Source organism: Pectinophora gossypiella, chromosome Z (genome assembly GCF_024362695.1).
Source record: "Pectinophora gossypiella chromosome Z, ilPecGoss1.1, whole genome shotgun sequence".
Classification (NCBI taxonomy): Eukaryota; Metazoa; Arthropoda; class Insecta; order Lepidoptera; family Gelechiidae; genus Pectinophora; species Pectinophora gossypiella.
Window position 1 is genome coordinate 10,629,559 of NC_065433.1, and position 14,329 is coordinate 10,643,887.

Sequence of the window (14,329 nt, forward strand, 5' to 3'; positions counted from 1 at the left end):
CCGGCTCTCTTCTAGCTTACGACACAAACTATGAGTGAGAAAAGGACAAATGATTCACTCTTTGCTTCATTTTTTCCGAGGTTGTCACAACATGAAATGTCATTTGGACCTATTGGACTCATTTTAATTCGGCCAAATACATAGTAACATACATAAGAAGATTTTACTTATATTTACCGAACTATTTGACACGGTCGCGTGAACTTTGTTTACGAGTGTCTTGTGTTCAGATTGTTTTAAGTGATAATTTAACAATATTTTTCCAAATAAATGGAAAGAAACTTTTATTTATATCAAATAATTGAGTGTCTCGACTCTGTGACATTATGTCTTGTGTGGTATGGGGCTGCAGCTCACATTCAGGAAGAAAAGAAAATAGCCAACAACTTCTGTCGTTTCATCGGTAAGTTTTTTGTAATTTTCTAGTGAAATGTGAACTGCTGAACAATTTTAGGAAAGTAATATGTTTTGCTGAATAGATTTGTAGCATAAAATATTTGAGATATCCATTATATTATACGTTTCATCGATGAATACGGAATTGATTTGAGGTTATGTTGATTGTCCATAGTGATGTACTAAAATTATCGATACTTTTAATTTTTAGATTTCCTGTAGACGATAACAAAGAGAAAGAATGGATAATTCGCATTAATAGACGAAATTGGATTCCAAATAAGTACAGCCGTATTTGCTCGAAACATTTTACTGCGGATTCATTTATGTGTGTTCCTAATTCAAAGTGGAGGCGTCTTCGAGACGATGCTATTCCTACATTGAACATTATAGATCAGACAGATGAAATGGTGTTTAAATTTATATTTAAATTTCAGCCTAGCCTGCATCATCTCACTGCTGGCTAGATAGATAAGATATTTGTATATATCATTCAACTACATATTATTATGTACTTAATAAACTTAGTATATACTAAGTCTGTAGTTGTTTTATGTCTAAACAATTATGAGTTGTACACGTTTTATATAAGTAAATGATTATTATCTTTGATTTCAGATATTAAATCCAAAAGTGTCGACTGGATTTACATGAAAAGGTATATCAAATAATTTTCTTTTTATATTTTTATCATGATATACATATATAGAGTGTATAATTCAACCAGCTGCACAATGCACTTAAATCAGATATATTTTACTTTTATTTTTATAGATTATTTTGTACATACACTATTTTAACATTATTATTAAACTTTATTTCAGTCAGTTCAAGAAGACGAGATGAAAAATTTAAAAGAAAAGCTGAACAAGTCACGCCTCAAGATCAAACGACTTAATGAAAAAAAAAAATCAATGTGACAGGGTGTCACAAAGACAGTTTCTAAACAAATTGACACTGTTTAGAAATTAATAAATTTGTATTTATTGTAAATATAATGTACATAATTAATAACGTGTATAATAAATACTTGCTAATGAACAGATTTACGATCTAATTTATATTTCATTTTACCTCCTGTTCTTATTTACTCCTACTCCAACACTCCAGGTTGATACGAACTGCGCCCAATAAAGAATGTAATGAATGTTATAGATTTGTGTAAGCGACTTAGATAAATCTTGACTAAACCTTCCTTTACAAATACAAATATACTTTATTGCACACAACATACAATACTTACAAGTTTTACACGAAAGATACAGTACACCACCTACCTACCTTTTACTTTCCCTTTCTGTTCTCTTATGAATACTTGTATGCCGTATTTTTTTTAAGTATAATGCTATATCTAGTAGGTACGAGTATGGTAATCCTAGTATTGAAACAGCTTGTAGCCCTAGTAAAGACCGCCATTTTATGTTTACAGAGTGGCACGTTTTTTCTGTAGGTATTTCCAGTCCATACTCTTTTCTTTGTCTATGGCGTGAGCCCATCGGGCCTCTTACCGTCTGTGCGGCTTAGACCCGGCGGTTCCAATTTGCACGGCACGTCGATCGACACCAGTGCACGGCGGATGACATCATAAATAAATTCGAATATTACAAAATACTTACCGATGAAACGATAACAGTTGGCTATTTTCTTTCCTTCCTGAATGTGAGCTGCAGCTCCAAACTAATATAAACCAGACAATATAATCCAAAAATGGTTAGATACTTACCTATCAGAGACAGAGTCTCCTTTCATCAAGAAGAAGATAATTGCATCCTACAAAAAGAAATCTTGTAAAAAAAAATTATCGACATTAATTGTAAGTAAATTTAATTTTATCGACATATTAGTAAAGTGAAACCCAACACTAGGCAATGAAAAACTTGTGACAACCTACGAAATTACGAAACAATTTTTGTATATGCGTCTTTGTCTAACATTACGCCGGTTCCGTAAGATAAAGTAGAGCAGAATTATAGAGTTCTGTTGCTATTTTAGCCTTCCTTCTATGCTTTAGTTATTGTTCTGAGGATTTAGTTTATTTACGTAAATAACGTCTCAAAACATAGTAAACCTGATATATTTCAAAAACTGATCAATGAATCAGTTCAAATCACTCAACATACGGAAATACATTTTTATCAAATCGAAATTGAATCGAAAGGAGATCATCGGCTTCTCATATTTTGGCTAGTACTTTCAAATAACGGCCAAAGAAAAAAAATGTGTCGAACCTTTCGAGTTGATTGCTTTGAACATTTGTTACTATTACACCAAATGTAAAATCTCGACATTTCATACATTTTGTAAAAAAAATATTGTGTCCGTTGGCAAAAAGAGTGATACAAGCGTATTACAAAGGACCGTTAGAACACTTATTACCTACTATGGCGCCAAACTTCTATGACCATTATTTTAACTTTTATTGGACTTTATTTGGTGCCCTAGTAATAAATGGTCAAACGGATAAATTCAATAGGGATATATATATATACCAATATTGGTTCTTGGCCGGCTATTTTTTAATTCGAATAAAACCGAAAATAAGGCCTTATTATCGTTAGAACAGAATGTGATTATTGGGAATTGGCCGTCGGGTATTGGTTTTTCCAAAGAAACTCAAATGCCAAAAGTATAGATGGCCAAAGGGTAAATGGGAATTTATCCGAAATACCGGGGAGATTGCGCATCTATAGCTAACAGTAATTTTACATGGGGTCAGTAGTTTAGTAAGTAAGCCTAAAGTGTAACGTTATGTTTGAAAATTACGATCCATTTTGCTGTCAAAATTTTAATAAAATAAAACAAAGCGATAAATGTATTGCTCTATGGCGTTAGTCCTTCCTGTTTTCCCACTCTATTTATCGACCGTAAAATATGTGGCTCTATGATCTCAGTGCCTTTGCCTATCCAATGTAGGTCAACATAGAGAAAAGAAAAGCTATTGCTACGGTAAGCCATTTTGAAGCCATAGACTGGACTTCCGTTAAAAGTACAATCGTTTTGATTCTCTTTATATATTATTAAAAGGCAACAAAATACTTTAGGTATAAATAAAAACATATAAAATGGAAGGTAAATAAAAGTAGTTATCGTATGCATAAATGTATTGCATAAAGAAATATGAACGCTTCTTGGTTTTGTGAGTGTTCATTTTATAGAACTGTAAACTGTTATGGCGTTTGTGTCCTAATACACAACGCAAATCTACATCTCTGTTGAAAAACATAAAGTGAACCGTTTTAATTGTGTGTTAGACGTAATAAAATCATGCCCGTGATACAAAAATAAGTATTTTCTCAAGTTAAGACACCTGATTGTGAGGGCGTATTGTTTTGTAGGTTATGTTTCCATCTTTTATTGGTATTTTAGGTGGGTTTTAGTTAAACAGTTCGATTGCCAATATTTCTCGAAATCAGTACTCCTAAAAGTGATGTCTGAATGAATTTCTCACGGTTTCTAGATATTCAATCATGGTGGGAAGTACCCAGCATCGCGTATTTTTGTTCTTTATTCAGGACTGCATTCAATCTTCTAGATTTTGACATAGAAGTGAGTATAGTGATATTTTGATCAAAAATTTCGTTGCGATCTCTGCATTGATGAAGGAGAATAAAATGAGCTATATTATTCATTCCAGGAACTGGAGGAAGCCCTCCTAACTGATGGAACAGAAGACACGGCCAGTTCTCTCCTTACAGAGCTTATCGTACGTCTTCTGAATGGTTGTTTGGGCAACAATGACATCTCAGCCTTCAATTATCAGGTACTACTGATAATGTATATGAATTTGTTTATGATGTAATAGTATTTTAAGAAACTAGTAATATAAATAAACTACAATTGTATACTAATGTTGATGTTCCTTGCAGATGTATTTGAGGCGTTTATTTAGGAGAAAATGTCAAGAAACAAGCAGATACAATCCCTTTGATTCTGATATTGATTTCCAATTCTTACCTCTTCGGACAAAGGTTGAAATCCTTTATGCTTTGTGCGACTTTCGTTTAGATGCTGATGATGTCTTCGACTTGTTTAAAAACCTTGAAGCTGAAAGTTTGAGAGTTGAGCCACTGGGGTGAGTTGTGAATTTTTAACATATCATACTACATTTTGCTACATGCAATGTAATGAATGCATACTAAACTATTATTATTCTAGATGGGATGACAATGACTCTGCATACTGGTACTTTTATGGTACAAGATTATATCGAGAAGATATTGTAAAAAAGCCAAAAGGAAAAAGTAAGAAGAAAAAATCTAAAGAGGGAAAAAAGCGTGGGTGGTTCTATGGGGATGACTGGCTTGATGACGACGATACAGAAAGAGTGTGGCAAGTGGTATGTTTCACTGAAGACGATTGGACCCACCTGACAGAGAAGTTTAGCAGGGCTAACAGCAAGGTTGAGAAAGAACTCTACCGCTCTCTGTCACAAAATTTTCTACCTGAAATACCAAGACTCTTTCAAGAAAAGGAAAGATTACAACGAAAACGGTGAGTAGTTGCTTCATATTATTTTACTTTTCAAATATAAAATGCTCCTGTACAGAGTTCACCCAAAGGTGAGGTGGGGTTTTAGCTTACCTACCAAATGTAATTATAAAAGTAAAAGAGTTATCAATTCTATTAAAATTCATGTTACTACATAAGGGTTATAATGGGCATTATACATTCAAAATAACTACATATGCAATTGAATAAATAATAATTGTCATTGAAAATAGTTGTATTTAATAGTAATTTGATTAGTGAGTTCTCCATTAATTGCACTGCGACTTTTTGATTTTGTAGTTTTCACAGTATACAGTTACAAAATATATTGGCAATTCTGGACATCAATAATAGATAAAAAAAATCTTTATTGCACAATCACAATGTTATGTATGTATATATTGAAATACTTTGTGCATAAATGTATTTTTTAAAATTAAATAGTCTGTTACTTATGAACATTCGAACTTAGTAGGATTGTTTTGAACTGATAAAGTACTGCCTTGCGATTTATTAATATTTGTGCTTTGACTACTAAACCAATCATATAATTTTGCACACATATTGTCAAAGGACACAGGGTACTGTCCAGTGAGAGACATGTATTTTCTGTGATTGATGACCAAAGTCTATATGGATGAAATACCGCGCAAGCAACAGCTAGTTTACAGAAAATACTATATTTTGTACAATTATCTACTTTGTTACATTGACCTATAAGAAAGCCATGATGTTTATAATAGAAATATTTTAAACAGGATTTAAGTTGGAAGTAAATTGTAGTTCAATTCTGGAACAATATATACAACATACAAGATAGTGTTAAAAATTACAGTCAAATTCATTTATTTTCTGTATAGATTAAAACTAGTAAATCAGGTAATATAATTTGGTTTCATTGCAGTCAAATGCACTGCATATTTATTTTTATCCTAGATCAAATCATTTTATAAGATGTCTGCATTTCAATGAAATTACATTTTAATCATTCATTATATTCTATAGTAATTTGAGAAAAATAAATATATGTTCTAAAATCGAAACCCAAATCATGAGTCCTTCTCTCTCCCTCACAATATTTGTTTAAACAAACCTAATATTTGGGCATAAATGTGCTTTATTTCGCTCAAAGTGACAAAGTACATACCTACAATGGATAATCCAACACTTACGTTTTGGTACCAAAGAATATTTAGATTGAGTTACTTATCAGTATATCTTCATCCAGTTCATAAAGGATTCTGTTCTTGGATTGTTCTACTGCAACCAACAAGTTACGGCTGCCGTGTTATATTTTTTATTAAATTCGACGTTATGTAGCAATAAAACTGTGAAATATTAAGCGTTACTTGCGAGATTTTATTACTTTATAAGGCGAAATTAATTTACATCATAAGTTTGTCTAATTCGTAGCGAAATGAGCGAATGTGTTAAAAAATCACAATTCAATTTCTTCAAGCTAATGTTGTGTTTACTACAATAATTTATTGTTGACAAATTCTTAAGTAAATAGTCTAAATTAGGAATGTGGCCTTTAGAGTACAGAATCAGTCAGAATATATAGAGCTAGTAGTTGTGTCCTCTAACATGATGGACTAATGTTATGGGCGATAGGCTGATCCCTTATCACCATAAGGTTCATCATATCCATCTTTGGACTTCGTATCAACAGTGGCTGCAAGTTGTCTTTGATTACTTGTGGCTCTGCCCACCCCATTAGGGATTACGGGCGTGAGTTTATGTATGTATGTATGTAGTAGGAGAACAATATTTTCAAGACAATATTATACACTTAGTTATTTTGCTGTGATTTGAAAGGAAATGAGTGTTAAATATTTTGTAGGGTGTGCAGAGACCATGGGATAACCCTATGATTCAGACACTACAAATCTATCTTCTTAAACAATTGTGAGGTCTGACTGAGCTCAGTAACCTTGGCGTCAGGGTTATTATTGAGCCGCCATTCTCCCCTGAATACATAGCCGGGACCAACGGCTTAAGGTGGAATCATCTTATTTTTCGGAGAATCAGGTGATTTCAGACTGCAATGTCAGTCTGAACCAACTAGGACCACTTCAGAGGACCACTAATCGATGCTATGCGTATTAATTAATTTAAAAATTAAATTATATCTATTTATTGTTATTTTCTAGGTTACTTGAACTAGCCCCACGACGTACCTCAAGTAGGGTTCTGCAAAAAATCAAGCAGAAGGAAGAAGACAGTAAGAGTTCACATGACCTCGGGGACGAAGAAGACAGCAAGGAGACCCCGCATCTTGCTCGCGAGAACAGAGCTAAGAGGCGAAATCTAATACGGTATTTTTTATTTTTTTTATAACATTTACCCAAGAGCTGCAGGTTGAAATGGTTTAGATTTCTAAACAAAATTAATTTTAAAAACGAAGACCAACATAAAAAAATGTGTATTATATACCAGGGTGGTTAATAAGACCACACTGGAACTATTCGTGTAAAGCAACTCTGCTATATATGACATTTGTTTGTAATATTGCTTTTTAGGTGAATATTTCAATGTGGGCTTTTGAGACATCATAAAATGATCATTCAGTTGAAAAGTCAGCGCCTTTCTAATTACCATCGCAAACATCTTTAAAGACTAGACTGTTAATCCAACTTTAAAATCTGCCTAATAAAAAATAAGATATATTTTGTTGAATACAATGTAAAAATCAAAATTCTGAAGTCGGCGCAACCAGGAACATTTTTTACACGCAAACTCTGCAAATGTTCTACCGTGGTTACTTCACTTACCACAATATAAAATACTTGTATTTTCTACAGATCTAAATCCGCATCATCGGTTACATCAGACAGTTCAGACAGCGACAAATCAGAGATGCCGTTGAAAATGACTAAACGCTCTAAGAGCCATGACAAGCGGTCAAAAAACTCCTCTGCTACACACAAAGGCGAACCTCCACCAGAGCCGCCCGTAAAAACCGGTCGAAAAACAAATAACTCGCTCGCGTCCGCCACAGGACAAATTCTGATCCCAGATAATGACGAACCTCCAGTAAACAGCACCAGGAAAAAACTCAAGACGTCGCAAATGTAAGCATCCTTATGTCATTCACTATTATTGTTTCTCTATAACAGCTGAATACCTGAAATTCATAAATATTTTTTTTTAAGTTTTAGCCAAACCGAAGAGGATATACAAACAGATATGTATAAAGTACTGGAGCAGCTGACTAACCACGAAGATGCTTGGCCGTTCATGGATCCAGTCGAGGAGGAGTACGCTCCTAACTATTATGCAGTTATCAGACGCCCCATGGACTTGCGCAAAATGGAGGAGAGGCTCGACACTGGCTATTACACCGACTTCGCCATGTTCAAGGCGGACTTTAAGCTCATAGTCAACAACTGTCGCCTGTATAATGGACAGGACAACGGTTAGTATTATATACATATCCTCCAAGCTTCATAATCAATAACTTAAAATTAAGATCACTCAATAGTTTCATACTGTTTTGTAATTTTTTTCTAATTACTTACGTAATACTTTCCCAATTACTTGTGGTAATATTTTGATGATATTTTTTCTATTTACAAGAATATACCACGATGGTAGACAACTTGCAAGCTGCTTTTGACCGCCTCACTGAAAAGTACATGCATAGACTATCTTCATCTGATGAAGAGATAGCAGTGGAATATCAGTTACCAACACCTTCACGAAAGCATAAGCTAAAATCAAGCGAATCTCCCATCAGGCACAAGAGGAAGAAACGTAAATCTCATTCCGAATCCGGTAAGTTATTCACGTGACTCAATTTTGCTTTGCTTTATTTAAGTACAATTATATATTTTTTGTCCTAATATTATTCTTCATTGCAGGTGAGCCGAAAACAAGTTCTACCGAGCAAGAAGTGGAAATAAAGAATCACAAAGAAAAAGACGAAGAAAAACCTGAAGCTGTTGAAAAGAAGCCTAAAGAATCTCACAAAAGTAAAACAGGAAAAGGGAAGAAAAAGCGAAAGGGTCATCACCATCATCACCGCCATGGCAAACATTCCAAAAACCACAAGAAGAATTCCCGTAAATCGGGACATGGCGAGTCAAAAAAGCATAGTAAGAACAAAAAGCATGGGAAGAATAAAGATAAAGAGGCGAAGAAGTCCAAGCAAAAGAAGAAGAAGAATAAACACCATGTTGAGCCTCAGCCAGTTGAGGTCGAACTGAAACGCAGCGCCTCCCAAGAGTCCCTAGAGAGTTCAAATCGAAGCCGTAGCGCCAGCCCGCTGCCCTCTATACATACTCCGTCGCCGTCACCGACAGAGTTGGAACTGCCCGAACACTCTGACTATCAGACCGAGGTTAACGTCGATCCAGACTTCTATAAAGACAAATATGACAAAATAAAGGAAAGACGAAGACATGCAGCTAAGGACGCATGGGAATCTCTTTTTGATTACAAACAAAAGTCGGTTGATAAGCAAAAACAAAATTTGAATATACCAGAAAAAGAGAAAAATCAAAAACTACGCGAAACAATCGAAAAACTAAAAGCTAAAAATGAAAAATACAAAGGGGGCTCACTGTTTAACAACTTATTCTCGCAAAATCGTGGTAGCGCAGACAAGGGCTCAAACGCAAGTGCTAAAGAGTCTACAAGTAATGGAGACGCCCGTGATCTTTCGGATAACGAAAATGCTGACAGTGCAAAAGAAAAATCTGCTAAAAAAGGAACTAAAAAGAATACAGCTAAGAATGAATCAGCTTCAGAAGCATTGGAACTTGCTGTCAAGGAAATCAGCAAATGGCTTGAGGATGCTCCAAAAGCATCTGTAGGAAGTTCACCTTGTGATAGCCCTGCACAGACTATATCTACCGAAGAACACGATAACAGCAGGTTAGATGATGAGTTCTCCCAAGGAGAAAAGTCTATACTTACCCGGAAGGAGATATCTCGCAAAAGGCCTTCGTCTCGCGAACCGAAACTGGTAAAACGAAGGGAAATTCAAAGAACAATTGAAAGATTACAGCCTGGCAAAAGCAAGGGCAATTTATTAACGAATACTAGCAACAAAAATACAGAGAAAGCTGAGGAAACATGTCCAACAGGTCCTCTTACTAAAGTTCGTGATTCTAGTAAAGGTGAAGAGTCTAGTCCCAAGCTTAGTCTTGGATCAGTATTGCCAACTGTGGAATTCACTCTGGGCAAGGACCATAATTTCACCAATGATGAAGAAAAAATCGAAGACAAAAAGGAAACTGTTCAAAACGCAGTAATTGAACAAGATACTAAAATGGAAGAAGAAACTACCACTAAGAAGAAGCCAGAAGAAGTCAAAGTTCAACCTGATAAAAGGGATGTCGAAATCGAAACCGACCCTTTGACTCCTAAACCAAGTCAAGAAAAAGCTACTCCAAACCTAAGTGCTTGGTTTAAAGCATTTGGTGCCCCTAAAAGTACCAACCCAACTATAACATCAGCCAAGAAAAAAACGGAAGATACTGAGGTTGAAGAAAAACAAACAGAAACCAATGATAACAAATCTACCAGTCCCAAAAACGTGACAAAGTATGATTCTCCAACGGATCCAGATACGCCATCTGGTGGTGACAGCCCACTACCTAGCGTGAGCGCTACCCCGCGACAGAGACGAACAAGTACAGGCAGTTCCGTGTCGGAAAGGTCTTCATTCAGTCAAGATCTCGATTCTCCTAGACATCAAATGTCTCATACATCTCCTCTGCTACGTTCACCTGCTTCACCTAGAACAGATGAATTCCAGAAGATTACTTATCCAATTATCAATGGGACTGTAAGGGCTGGCTTCTACCAAGACACTACTTCCATGAAAAGCAGCCCAGAAAAAAGTTGCAGCCCCCGTGAGGGTCCTCAGTCTCCATATTCACCATACTCTCAACATGTGTATGCTTCTAATAGTGCAATGGGTTCAGCTACTCCTAATTACTTCGTAGATCAAAATAAAAGCCCTCTTCCGACGTATGGCCAAAATCCGCCTCAATACTACGAATCAGGAAAAACTTCGCACGCCAACAAACCTCGTAACGAAGACTACGCAGCTTTGGGGCCTGATTCTTATCAGCAGAACCAATATGCTGACTCCTACTCCCCAGCACGTTCGCCATACTCGCAGCCTCCTACTCCGAATTATACCCAAACACAAACGCGGTCGACAACCTCGGACACTGCATCTTCCATTAATCCTGTACAATCCATACCAGACCCGAAAACTACACTCTTCCCTGTTAAGAAGCGAACATACAATACCAACGAACCCGATATAATAACCGTCAAAAAAGAATGCGATTCTAATGACATCACTGGAAGTATGCCAAACAAAAATGAGTATCAAAAATTAACGCAATCGTTACATTCTATGTCGTCACTAACTACTCCATCAGTTGATGATATTGCATTAGCTTTAAGTGAAAAATCTGAATTGGCCAAATTGAATAGTTTACGTGAAAAAGTAAATGAATATGTCGACCGACATGTAACAGAAAACAAAGACATCCATGCATTCAATAATGAACCTGCGCATCATGTTAAGAAAGGTCCCAACAGTGAAGTACAACCAATCTGTATTAGAAGTGTTAAAAAAGATAATGTAGATATGGTTAACATGGGTTACATGAATCCAGAGGCAGATAGAAGAAACAGCAGCGAAACACATGAAGTCGATTTTTCGATGACGAGAGATATTCACAAAGTAAACATGAATAATGCTCATCAACCAAAAGGATACGAGGTTGACGCCATTGCTATGAACCTGGGCATGAACAGCCAACAAATGCATAAAATGATGTCAAAATCTAACATGACGCCTCCTAACATACAACCAGCACATTCACATGAGAGAACACATAACGAATCATTAAATATGGCGCATGTACATCACAATCAGTATGACTCTATTGCCAGTGGTCAATCAATCAGCAATTTCTCACTAACTGACATAGAGCTGGCCAACAAGAAGCTGTATGCATGCAACCCAACTTCATCCACAGCTGCCCTTGACTATGGTAACTGGAAGATGACTAATCAAATTCGTAAACCAGACTTATTGCCATCTGACTACTCTAATGCATACAGCGCAAATGTTGAAAAAATTAAATCTGATATCAATGCTGCAAATTCTGCAGTGATTAATTACAATAAGAATTTACAACAGCAGTACAATAACTACAACATACCCAGGACAGGCATGCAAAGGTCACAAGATCTTCAGCAGAATCTCCAATCGGAATTGAGAATACCAAATCCAAGAGGACTGCTCAAAACTGATATGAATGTTTCTACTGCAATTAATGATACTGATTTGATCACTAAAAACATGGATGCCCTGGCTAAATCTCAAAAACCTGATAAACTCGTGCAAAATCACCCACTGATTGGTTCGATTCCATATAAAACTCCCTACAGCACTCATTCTTCACTACCCCTTGATAGTTTGAGGAATTTGCCCAATATTCCTCAAATGTTGGAACGATATACAAATGATGAAAGATACCTTTCAAGTTTTGCTGGCAGCAGTGCAGCTCTATACCATGACAAAACCTTTCAAATGGCTCAAATGTTTAACAAGAGCATGTCATCAGAAGTCCACCCCTCTAGCACAACTGCCAGTATATATTCTCAGCCATCCTCTGTAACGAGTAAAGACAACAACATTTATAAATCTTCCGCTAGTATCAGTTCTATTCAAGCGGACGGGAAACCTAAGACGAAGAGAAAGAGAACATCTGATCCTAAACCAATGCCTATAGTGGGAGCTCAGACCTTCCACACACCTTGCAGCACCGATGTGCTATCTTCGGTCAAGACAAGTATGATGCCAGGCAGTGCATTTACGTTTGGGACGTCGCCAAACATGTCCCTCGGAGGAGGATTATACGGAGATAATAGCGGATTTACAATTGAAGACTTTCGTAACAGCACGGCAAATCAATTAATGGCAGCGAATTATATGGCAGCTGCAGTGGCTCACCAACAAAGGAATAACGTCGAAGCAAGTGCCGAAAAATTGGTTAAACCAGCTCATCAGAATTCGAGTAGCTCATTCCCTTTCATGGGGCATTCCCAGGTGAGAGCGGGCTACCCGTTCGTGGGCGGGGAGTCGTCGTCGCCGCTCTACCAGCAGTACTTGCAGCGCCACCAGGAGGAGCTGCTGCGGCAGACGGGCGCGCAGATCATGGGTCTCTACCCGCCGGGCTACCCCGCCGCCCTCGGCGCGAGACAACCATATGACTCTATCAACCGACCTTCGTGGCTCTAGATGCTACAATAGAATACATTCGTAAACAATCCTTATTATAATAATAAATGTGACAATTGTTATAGGAAATTGTTAATTTATATTGTTTGTAGATTGAACATAGCATTTTGAAAATATTTTATCAATGTCTTATTTACAATTGTAGTATTATAATAATTCGCTTGGTTAACTGTTCTCATCATGAATTGAGGTTTCTGTCTTGGTAAGCTATGATAATGTTGCTTTTATATCTTGTATTATTGATTGGACGTGAGGCTGTACTTTGTCTTGTATTGAATTGCTTAAGTGATTGTTGAATTAGTTTCTTACTACCTAACATATATATTGGAGTAGCGTAAATATTATTGCGAACAAATTTTAGATTAACCTATTATTGTATTTTTGAATGTCTACTGTTTTAATAAAGACCAGGTCTTGTTTATGAATATAGATCATGTATCCAATGAAATCAAAAATGTTTTGATGTTGTAGGCGCCACAATTGCAATATCACTAATAGTAATACATTTTATTAATAGATATGTTATTTATCTTAATACATGTTATAAATCACTGATTTCAACGCTTTTAAGCTTTTAGCTTTAATTTATAATGAATAAACAATTCGAAATATATTGCTTTCTAAAGTTAGTTCTATTTTAATATTTGTTATTTAATAATTATAAATTTTATGTTCTCTACTTATTTCATATTGTTGTGTAAATATTTCACGATTTCGTTTAAGATCACCATTTTATTATGAGTATTTTTACTTAAGGATTAAGTATATTTTGTTTAGATAAGATACATATTAAAAGTAAAATTCATGAACATAGTATTAAGAAATTCATATAAGAATATTAAAACAATTCTTCTTGTGTAAAAAGAAAAATAAAGAAAATCGAAATCATTCTAGTTTATTTTTTATATTTTTAACCGACTTTAGAAAAGGAGGAGTTTCTTTATTCGTCGGAATCGTTTTAAAATTATTTGCTGCTCTGTACTGGGAATAAAGAAATCAGCAGCTGCTCGTCGTTATTCGGGATTGTTTCCAATGGTTTCCACTTCATTTATATAAGCGATTGATCACCTAATATACCATACCAATCAGGCCCTCAATCTTAAAATATTTTTTCTACTCCTCTACTTTAATCTGGCATTTAAATAACCAAAAAGTCTAATATAAGTACAT

At 35.6% G+C, this 14,329-nt stretch overlaps 1 protein-coding gene and 1 long non-coding RNA gene across 3 annotated transcripts; both read left to right on the forward strand.

Moving 5' to 3' along the window:
- Positions 1-199: 199 nt before the first annotated feature.
- Positions 200-1,425, forward strand: LOC126379934 (uncharacterized). Its single transcript, XR_007568406.1, has 3 exons — positions 200-403; positions 1,015-1,054; positions 1,221-1,425. It is a non-coding gene; the product is annotated as an uncharacterized LOC126379934 (long non-coding RNA).
- Positions 1,426-3,376: 1,951 nt separating this feature from the next.
- LOC126379921 (uncharacterized) lies at positions 3,377-13,902 on the forward strand. Of its 2 annotated transcripts, none has more exons than XM_050028931.1 (10): positions 3,377-3,465; positions 3,854-3,942; positions 4,031-4,156; positions 4,263-4,468; positions 4,552-4,887; positions 7,038-7,202; positions 7,689-7,958; positions 8,040-8,302; positions 8,464-8,661; positions 8,748-13,902. In XM_050028931.1, exons 1-10 carry the CDS (start codon positions 3,459-3,461, stop codon positions 13,157-13,159), a joined length of 6,072 nt encoding a protein of 2,023 aa, XP_049884888.1. In that variant the 5' UTR covers positions 3,377-3,458; the 3' UTR covers positions 13,160-13,902. The 2 variants fall into 2 exon arrangements, with proteins under 2 accessions (XP_049884888.1, XP_049884887.1); XM_050028930.1 differs by lacking the exon at positions 3,377-3,465 and adding an exon at positions 3,520-3,762.
- The last annotated feature ends 427 nt before the right edge of the window (positions 13,903-14,329 follow it).

What these genes read in the sequence shown, in the direction of transcription:
- LOC126379921 (XM_050028930.1), top strand. Translation starts at nt 3,735, where the DNA reads ATGTTTCCATCTTTTATTGGTATTTTAG. An exon ending in ATCTTTTATTGGTATTTTAG is followed by an intron (nt 3,763 to 3,853) that starts GTGGGTTTTAGT and finishes CACGGTTTCTAG; the next exon opens with ATATTCAATCATGGTGGGAA. An exon ending in TAAATCTCATTCCGAATCCG is followed by an intron (nt 8,662 to 8,747) that starts GTAAGTTATTCA and finishes TCTTCATTGCAG; the next exon opens with GTGAGCCGAAAACAAGTTCT.